Here is a 9,757-nt window from a genome sequence, read left to right as displayed (position 1 = left end):
AGCTCTCTCCTAGAGTCTTCTCCCACTTGCTCACCCTCTGCCCGGAAGTCCCGCCTATACCTCCTGCCTAGCTATTGGCCGTTCAACTTTTTATTAAACCAATCCCAGCATTCTATCTACACATAGTGTACAAATAGCCCACAACCTCTGTGGCTTCTCCTCTGTACTCTCCTTAGACTCAGAGAATCTAGATTTGTGTCTGTAACCGCACTTGCTTCTGAGCTCCGAGAGGTCAACAGGTGTGGGCTCCTCAAAGGGAGGCAGGCTGGGCCTCTGTACGTGTGTGGAGTGGAATGAAGCCACAACCGACCACGCCTTACAGTACCTTACAATACCTTAGAGTACCAATCGCCTGGAGATTTTCACACATTCTTCCAGATGCCTAAGGAGAGATCACTCTGTCATGCCAGAGAAGATGCCCCTTTGGCTACCTGGGCTCCTGTGACAGGCAAGAGCTGGGTTGGCAGAAGAAAGAGTGCCCCTGTGAGGTACCTTATGGGCTTTTGTTACTCACCACCCTGATTAGCGTTAGGAGCAATTAAAACAATTTGGCATCAGAACAAAGCTGCCTTTGAGGTAGGCTCCCACATGGCTCGCCCTAAGCCAGGGTTTCTAGTGTCCTGAGAAGCCCACTTCTTCTGGACAGTTCTCAGTCTGTGTATCTTGGCTGTCTGGGTATCCCATAAGCTGTAGTGGCCTCTAAGGAAGTGGTCAATGTCCCTGAAGTTGTGTGGACCTGATTTTTGAAGTCTTCCCAGGCTCAGCTGGGTGGGTAAGATGCAGGGCATAAGAGACAGAAGGAAGAGTCTTCAGAATCTTCCCTGGGTGCTGCTGCCTGGCCAGACAGAGCCCTTGGACCTTTGTGACTCTGAAGGGTGAAGATCAAAGGGCAGAGGGCAGACGCAGAGGGAAACCATGATGGGAGAAAAATATGGAAACTCAGTGTGAGGGCCTGGCCCTGACAGGGAGACCGGGAGGCCTTCAGGACACATTAGTAATCTTCATATTTGATCGATAGATAAAGGGAGGAGAGAACCAGTTTTGGTAACTTGAACTCCTAGGGGTTAGTCACCCAGAATGTACCTATCAACCCATCGATTGCTTCTGGTCCTGATTCCCGATCCAAGGGCTCACAATGAAATAAATGGGGCCTAAGTCACAACTCCCCATACCCTTTGAGCACCCCGTGGGACCAGTGACTCACCCTGCATGCCAGGCTGCCTGGGTGCTAGATTGGCAGAGGCTGCCATGCTGGAACATTTCCAGAGGCAGAGCTCCTGGCAGTGGTTGAGGAGGGCACCCCAACCAGAAAGGAGGTTCCAGAAGAGTGGGCCAATGAGCAGGGGGTACTCACCGGCATTTGGTGAGGACTGGGCAGAGACACTCACTGTGGGGAACCTGGCATGGCCCCAAAGGGCAAACAGGAGAGCCGTCTTGCCACGTGTCTCATCCACAGCTGTTGTGAGTGCTGGGCAGTTCCCGCCCCGTGATGGCAGGCCTGTGGCTCAGTAGTGAGGAACCTGCCTTGGAATTCCTAGTATGCCTTGCTTTGATTGCACCTTCCTGGACCCCAGGGTTCCTAGCTAGATTATCGGGTTGAACCAGGGTCGCACGTGTCCCAGACTGACCTCAAACTGTGTTGCCAAGAATAACCTTGAACTCCTGATTCTCCTGCCTCTGTCTCTCAAGGGCTGGGATTACTGGTGCAATTCCACCACACCCGGTTTATTCAGAACCAGAGGATTTAACTCTGGGCTTTGGATGTGCAAGGCAAGCACTCTACCAACTCAGCCACATTCCGAGCCTGGCGCTAGATTTTGGAGTCAAAATTACCTCTTCATTTTTCTTCTCGGCGGAAGACCTGCTATCACAAGCCTCCCAAAGCAGGGCTGGAAGTGGGACATGCAGTGGGTGGTTCTTCTAGGAGCTATGCCAACGCCTGCAGTTCACACCGGTCCCAGGGCAGAGCTTTGGGGTCAGCTGAGGTTTGTGCAGGGCACAGCAGGCAGACAGGAGCCCCTGCCCTCTGTGTTGAGGGCCCAGATGTAGATGGAGCGCCTTGTGCCATTGGCCTCATGGAGTAGGAAGGAGCCGAGGACCGGATGACCCACTTACAAACCGGCTCCTTTCAAAGGAGCGTGCCTGGGACCAGGGGCTGCTTTAAGTGGGTTGGCTGACACGCAGACGTTGGTCTTAAACTCTTCAAAACCCAGCTGTTAAACACCGGCAATCTGTTTTCATTAGCGTGTAAGCCCCGGCACTGGGGACCTGCCTTGTTCTGGAAGCAGCAAGTGTGCCTAGAGGCTAGTAAACAGCAGGTGCCTCCACATGAAAGGCTCTCCCTTCTCCCTGGAAGGGCAGATCTGAATCCTAGCGCTAGCGTGTCTAGGAAGTGTGTGTGGCGTGTGTAGAGTATGTTTCTGTGTGGTAGGGAGTGCGTACAGATGTGTGTGAAGAGAAGGGTCTGTCATTGGACGGGACAGACAAAGCGATGACAGAAACAATAGCCACATCATTTGCAGGGCCTGGTGCAAGATGAAAGCAGGCGTGAAAATCTCAGGACGCAGGATGGAAACAGAGCGAAGTTCATGAAGCCTTCATGGTGGGGAGGGGGCTAGTGAAGAAAGCGCAGTTTCCATCTCCCTTAGACCTTCCTTGCTGCCCTGAAAACCTCTGAGTTGCAATCTGACAGGAGGGGCAAGGAGTCCTGCATAGCCTAGGACTTGGCCTTTCCTGTGTCTTCTCTTGTTCCCAAAGCATCACGCATCCTTGACTTCCCGTTCAAGAAACAGTTTCATCTCTCTGCGTGCTGTGGAGGTTCAGGCCTCTCTCCAATGTTACCGGGAATCAGGAACCATTTAAAGAGGCTAGGGTGCCCGGTGTTTACATGGGGATCCCTGTGGGTCTGAGGCTAGCCTGGGCTACAGAGTAATAACCTGTCTCAAAAAGAAAACAAATAAACCCATAAATAAAAGCAGGACTGAGAATCTCCACTTCACACTAAGGCCTTCTTGGGCCCAAGCAACTCTGTCCTGGGCTTCTGTCAAGCTGGCAACTTTGCTGTGGAGAGAAATAGCCAAGAACCGGGAGCTGGTGCAAAATCTACACAAGAGGGCAGAGGGTGGAGGCTCCCCGTGCCCTTCCTGTTTATTGTCCTGGGCTGTCTCTTCCCGGGTCAAGTTCAGGGTGCCTGCTTCAAAGTACACACAGAGGTACTCACAGGTGATAATGAGGGTGTCCCGCCCTAGCCCCAATACCTATCTATACTGGTCAATAATTACACCTGATGTCCCGGGTTCTGGGAGGAGGCGATGGTTCTCACCTACCCTGTGGGTTTAGATTCTCAGTACACTGTCAGCACCCATCACTGTCAGGTCTCCAGTTTTCCAGGTGTTCCAGGTGTGGGTACCTAACAAAAGCTTAGGACTTAAGAACTCACGTCGGTCATGTTCCTATGACTAGCCAGAAATGGGCCCTGCGTTCAGCTAACAGAAACCACGTGGCTCTGGGAAAGGGAACTGGTCCCTGCACAGAAAGCACCTGCCACAAGCTACGGCAACCCAAGCACAGAGACTGGAGAGCAGTTGGGATCTGAGGGGCTCCTTTATAAGGCCCAAGTGGTGGGTTGAGAGTGGGGATGGAGACGGACGTGTATTCATGCAGGGATAAATCAGTTTTCAAGGGGGAAAAACTCCAAAATTGGTCTTTGCCAATTTCCGTGGTATCATTACTCCACTGCATCCAATTTCAAGCTACAAAATCCACTTAGCAACAAACTCAGAAACTTCCTGAACCTTTAATAATCAGTTCTTGCCTCACTATGGGCCATGGCCACTGCCCTGTACAGAGGCCAGCAGCAGCACAAGCCCTCGGGTCACAGGGCAGCCTCCCAGCATCCCTTCCAGCTCATCTTCATTTGTGCCATGCAGCTACGGTGCTGGACCAGAGCTCTGACTTCCACATTGGGAAGTTGACCTGAGAACTCTGTCGCAGACATCTCCCGGCTCTCTACCTGTACAAAGCCTCCCTCAGCCACATCTCTGCTCGTCGCCACTTCCAGGGGACCTGGTGTGCAGGGTGATGGATCCCGGGGAGCTAGGAAGTCACAGGGTCAGACCTCTGGCTCATGGGATCACACTCATCCCCAGGGCCCCAAGTCCATCCATAAGTGTCTCTTTGCAGAAGGGGCTTTCTAGGCTTGTAGGTAGCTGGGCCCTGTCTCTGGATACGTGTTGTTCATTGCACAATTGCCTTGGAGTCCTACCTTCTCCTGATCCCTTTCCGGCAACCATTCCACTCCCTTGGGATCCTGGTATGCCACCTTGGCCCCACCTCAGTCAGGCAGCTGTGATGAACCCTGTTGACCAAATGCATCTCTGATGGCTCACTGTGCCAGGTGGAACATGCTGAGGGGCTTGCAGAGTGGCGGAGACCCTGGGGCAATACAGAGGTAGTACAGAGGCCCCAGCTAGGTGCTGAGTGATGGCTGTTCTAAGGAGAGAGACAGGAGCATTCTCTCAGCCAGGCACAACAGCCATAGGTGCCTGCTAACCTATCCTGACCTCACTTCTTTAACCTCTCCCTCTCTGTGACTGCACATAGCTAGGCCCAGGGTCCTGCACAGGCCACTCTGTCCCAGGATAAGTTTCTAGAGGAGCAAAGGCCATCATGGATGTCAGTGTCTTGTGCTCCAGCCTTGGGTCATTGCAGGAGGACTTGTGAACAAGCACAGGAGAGGACAGAACACATGTTCCCCCAGAAGTATGCCTTGTGTCAGCACAGCCTAGAGAGCTCCCTGGAGAAGATGACATCTGAACAGAGCCATGAAACTGGGACCCTTCTCTGTCCCTAACTCACACACAGGCCAGCTTGAGCCCTTGGACCCGCAGATTTGCTCTGTGGTTGTCAGGGACACAGGCGAGGCTGTCATGATCCCAGCAGTGGAGGGGGCAATGTGTCACCATGGCAATCTCCTCTGGACGGAGCCCCCCCTGGCTCCATACTGCATGTGTTTCCCACTGAGAACAAACTAGTGAGGTTCTCGTAGCTTTTCAGATGAGGTGTGTATGTGAGAAAGGTTGGAGCTTTGGGGGCAGGGACTCTTGGAAGGCCTTCTAGAAGACAAGAAAGAAGGGCAGGGAGAGGAGATACTATCCTCAAGGGGCTGGGCATGGGGCTCACCCAGACCTGGAGTGAGTCCAGTCTGCTGCTGAACTCAGAATATCATTCTCTGAAGTTCGAGATTTGTGCCCACCTACTTCTGGGTCTTCATGAACCCATAGGCCAAGGTCTTGCCCCATAGTGGGCCGACTCTGAATTAGGAGTGGCCAGTAAAGAAAATGACCACAGTAAAATGTGTTTATAAATTTTTCTGTGTGGGGAAGGCCCTAACTGACTTGGAAAGAATTTCTGTCCATGCTTGTGAGGGTGTACTTCTGCTATCCCAGCGCACTGGAGGCTGAGGCAGATTGGCTGTGAGTTCAAGGCTAGGCTGGGCTACACAGGAAGACCCTCTCAAAAAGTCACAATAAAGAGATGATAGTGATAGAGATACATATAAATAGATAGACATATGATTGATAGATCTTAGAGACAGACGAAGCTACAGATAGGTAAACAGATGAAAATAGGTGGGTATATGGTTGCTAGCTGTTGGAGACGGTCGACACATGATGGATGATAGCTATGTGATGGATAGACAGTGGAGACGGATAGGTGGGGATATAGATGGGTGGGTAGAAAGCAGGTGATGGACAGGTGAGAGAGACCCATGATAGACTTGAGATTTCTTGATTCTGAAATCCCTTGTTTCTCTCTCCAGGCTCCACATTTAATCTAGAACGTATGAGTCATCTCATCGGTGCGCACGCTGAGAGAGCAACGTGTCCGAGTGCCTTCCCTTGACCGCCTCCAGCAGTGATGAGTGAGGTCGAAGGGGTCCCCTCTGCTGGAGCAGATGGAGACCTGCTTCCTGTTTCCCCTTCTCTGGCTCGTGATACACTCCGGAATGTCACCACATCTGTGCCCTCATTTGGGTTATTCTGGGACCCAGGTTGGGGAGGGTCCCTCAGCCCTGGCCGCTGACTGAGACTGCCTTTCTTACCAGGTGGGCTGGCTGGTGTCAGGTGGATGGGTACCGAGGGTGGGGCACTCATCTTGCTAGTCAGGCAAGATGCTGACAGGAGGGCGGGACAAGGGGGTGGAGCTTCTAGAACAAAGGAGAATGAGGAGCCCTGGGGGCCCAGCTGGGCATCAAAAAGGCCGCGTACAGAACAAGCAGAGCACAGACAGCCTGCCTCTGTGCCCAGCAGCCTGCCAGATACCCTGGACCTGCTCCCTTCAACTTGCCCAGGCTGGGCAAGTACACAGCCCTGTCGTCAGAGGCCTTGCTCTCCAGCGTGATTGCGCCCACACTGCTCTGTGCCTTTCTGTACTTGGCTTGTGTTGCCGCTGAACTTCCAGAGGTGAGCGGAGGGATGGCCACCGGCAGAGCCAGCGGCAAGGAAGGCCAGCGGGAGCATGCCTTCATCCCAGAACCTTTCAATGGGGCTAACGTAGCCCCCAGCGTTTGGCTACACCGCTTTGAAGTTATTGATGACCTCAACCACTGGGACCATACCACCAAACTGAGGTTCCTGAAAGAGTCGCTCAGAGGAGATGCCCTGGATGTCTACAACGGGCTCAATTCCCAGGCCCAGGGTGACTACAGTTCTGTGAAGGAGGCTCTTCTGAAGACCTTTGGGGACTCCGGGGCCACCCACGGTCAGAAACCCAGAGAGATTCTGTTTGCCAACAGCATGGGTAAGGGCTACTACCTTAAAGGGAAGATCGGCCACGTGCCTGTGAGGTTCCTGGTGGACTCTGGGGCTCAGGTGTCCGTGGTGCACCCAAGCTTGTGGGAGGAGGTCACTGATGGTGACCTGGACACCCTTCGGCCTTTTGAGAACGTGGTCAAAGTGGCCAATGGAGCCGAGATGAAGATCTTGGGTGTGTGGGACACAGAAGTGACCCTGGGCAAGCTGAAGCTGAACGCACAGTTTCTGGTGGCCAACGCAAGTGCAGAAGAAGCCATCATCGGCACCGATGTCCTGCAGGACCACAATGCCGTGCTGGACTTCGAACACCGCACCTGCACTCTGAAAGGGAAGAAGTTCCGCCTGCTGCCTGTAGGGAACTCCTTGGAGGATGAGTTTGACCTGGAGCTCATTGAGGAGGAGCCTTCGGAGGGCTCCCACTAAGAAACCCCTTTCTTTGCCCCCAGGGTTGGTGGTGGGATCTTGTCTTTGGTGAGCAGATGTCCTCAGGGGGTGTCCTTTGGGCCTGTCCAGTCTTTCCACTTGTTCTCAACTTTCTTCCTTCTGCAGGAGCCTTACCTTGCCCCTGGTGGGGGAGGGTGGACAGCTTGGTGGTCTAGAGCAGGGCCTAAGAAAAGCTTCAAGGCTGGCAGAAGCTTCCAGAGACGTTAGGAATATTAGATCCCCTGAGGTGTGGTTCAGTCGCCTTCAGGTCTCCAAGCCTGCTCAGCTGAGCTTGATCCTGGCTAAGGCCCCCAGGATTCAGATCCTTGGAGGAGAGTGCTAACTGCTCTGGGATTCCTCCCCGGGAGTCCTCCCTGCCTCACAATGGTGTTCCCTCCTGTCACTTGCCTTGAATCCCATGGAACCTGTGTCAATTCAAAGCACCAATAAAGATCTGTTCATTGAAAAATAAAGCAAGTCATGTGCTCAGTGGTTGTGACAGAGATGGAGGGGGTGGGAAAACACAAGCATTCCGAGTGCTTGGCCTGGGGAGGCAGAGGGAAGCTGTAGTGCACACGGGTCTTGGTTTTCCTAAGGCAGACTCAACTGTGGCTATTTTAGCTTATGATTTCTCTCGTCCCTTCTACTACTTCTGATTCCTCCACTTAAATCTACAATATTTTTGCAAGCAAATTACCCCTTATGCTCAAAAGTGACTCAAGGCTATTTTGTGAGGTGTTTATCTTGAGGATCAAAATGTTTCTGCCAAGCAAGTAGGTTTTCACTGGTGCCCAAGGAACCAGACTTGGAAGTAGAAAATAAGGCCAGGAGAGTGGCGCGGACATGGGCGGCAGCCCTGGGAAGGTCTGGGACTCTGGCAGTTGGGGAAGCTTGGCCATGATGGGGTGGATTCCTGGGAGGTCAGGGGATGGAGATATGGAGATGAGGACATTGTTAAGGCTGGGGACCGGCTTGGGTTTCCTGCCAACTTCCTGCCTCCTCTGAAGATCAGAAAACTCATCAGCCTTGGGGAGTGGATTGAAAGCCCCAGAGAGGAGCTGCATCGTGGGGCCCAGGAAGGCTTCCACAGACCAAAAATTCAGATGTGCCAGAGGCCCACCTGTTGCAGGGTACTGTGGACAGAGATTTGAGGAGCCTCTTTTTTGCTTGGTGATACTGAGAATTGAACCCAGGGCCTCATACAATGCTAGGCAAGTGTTCTACTACCGAGCTATGCTCAACTCTCCTTTTCAAATCATTATATTTTAATACAATGTCTCACTAAGTTGCCTGGGCTGGCCTTGAACGCACTCTGCAACTCCAATGGGCATTAAGCTTATGATCTTTCTGTGTGAGCCTCTTGAGAGTCTGGCCTAACAGGGCTGTGCCACACACCTGGCTGGCCTTTTCCTGCTAGCTGCTTCTCCGGGTCAGGGAAGTGGCTGCAAGGCTCTCTGGGCAGGAGGCAGGAAGCCCGACTGACCCCTCTGTCAGAGGGGACTTCTGACCGTTCATAACAGCAATGACATTCTCTTGGCCTGACCTCTTTGGTGCCAGTTATGACTCCCCAGGGTCCTGACTTGGAACCTAATGCCTAGGATTCACTAAAGCCTGGCTCTGGGCAGCCAAGCCCAGAATTAACTGGAATTAGTTCCTGAGCATGGGTGAAGGATAGGTGTGGACAGGAGAGCTGGTCAACAGAGGGTGGTTTCACTGAGGCCCTAGACTCCACCCCTTCATTTCTTTGGAGGCCTCAGGAAGGGCTGCTGTTGTCCTGGGCCAAGCCCTCTCTCTAGGGAGCAAGCCAGTGGCACCTCCCCGTGACCTATTTTTCTTTAAATCCTTTGGATTCTAGCTGCATTCTAGGCTGAAGAAGGGCGGGTGAAGAGAATGGGTGGAGGCAAGAAGGGGACCTAGGAATTGGCTGGCCAGGCCAGAATTCTGGGACACTACCCAAAATGTCCCTGCCCTTCTCCTACCCAGAAAGGGGTTGAACCCTTGCTGGGTAAATTCCTGTCCCTGCAACACGTGGCACTGTACCTTGGCTTTGAGTAGGTAGGGCCTGAGCTGGCAACTCTCAGCAGTGTGCCCCTCCAAGAGGAATGGCGATCCCCAAGAGGAAGGGCCTTCAGGATGGCCGTCACCAAGAAAGGCTGCTGGATTTAGGCCAGGTGCTTCGTGGGCGTGAGAATGGTGAAATGCCATTGATGGAGACGGCCAGGCCTGTTGTGGAGGCTTGCCTAGCATGCAGGAGGAGGCCCCGGTCCAACCCTCAGTGTCACATAAGCTGAGTGTGGTCATACACACCTCCAATCACTGCGCCCAGAAACTGGGGACAGGAGAATCAGTCGTTCAAGGTCATCCTTGTTCTAAAAGTCGGAGATCAAGCCAAGCTTCCTGAGACGGTGCCTGCAAAAACTATAATAAACCCACTTTGTTTTGGTGGGCAAAATCCCAGGGCCTTTCTCCAAGGATCGGGACCTAGCTGCCAGAGCAGAGCCATGGAGAGGAGCCATGGG

General features: G+C 53.1%; 1 protein-coding gene across 1 annotated transcript; it reads left to right on the top strand.

Annotated features, from left to right (window-relative positions):
• The first annotated feature begins 6,223 nt into the window (after positions 1–6,223).
• On the top strand, positions 6,224–7,691 carry Asprv1 (aspartic peptidase retroviral like 1). Its single transcript, XM_075982022.1, is given in 2 exon segments — positions 6,224–6,286; positions 6,288–7,691. Coding segments are annotated over 2 exon segments (1,014 nt in total). The 3' UTR covers positions 7,239–7,691.
• Positions 7,692–9,757: the final 2,066 nt, after the last annotated feature.

Source organism: Microtus pennsylvanicus, chromosome 8, assembly GCF_037038515.1.
Source record: "Microtus pennsylvanicus isolate mMicPen1 chromosome 8, mMicPen1.hap1, whole genome shotgun sequence".
Lineage (NCBI taxonomy): Eukaryota > Metazoa > Chordata > Mammalia > Rodentia > Cricetidae > Microtus > Microtus pennsylvanicus.
The sequence above is the reverse complement of the archived record's forward strand: the minus strand, read 5'-3'. Positions and strand labels throughout refer to the sequence as shown.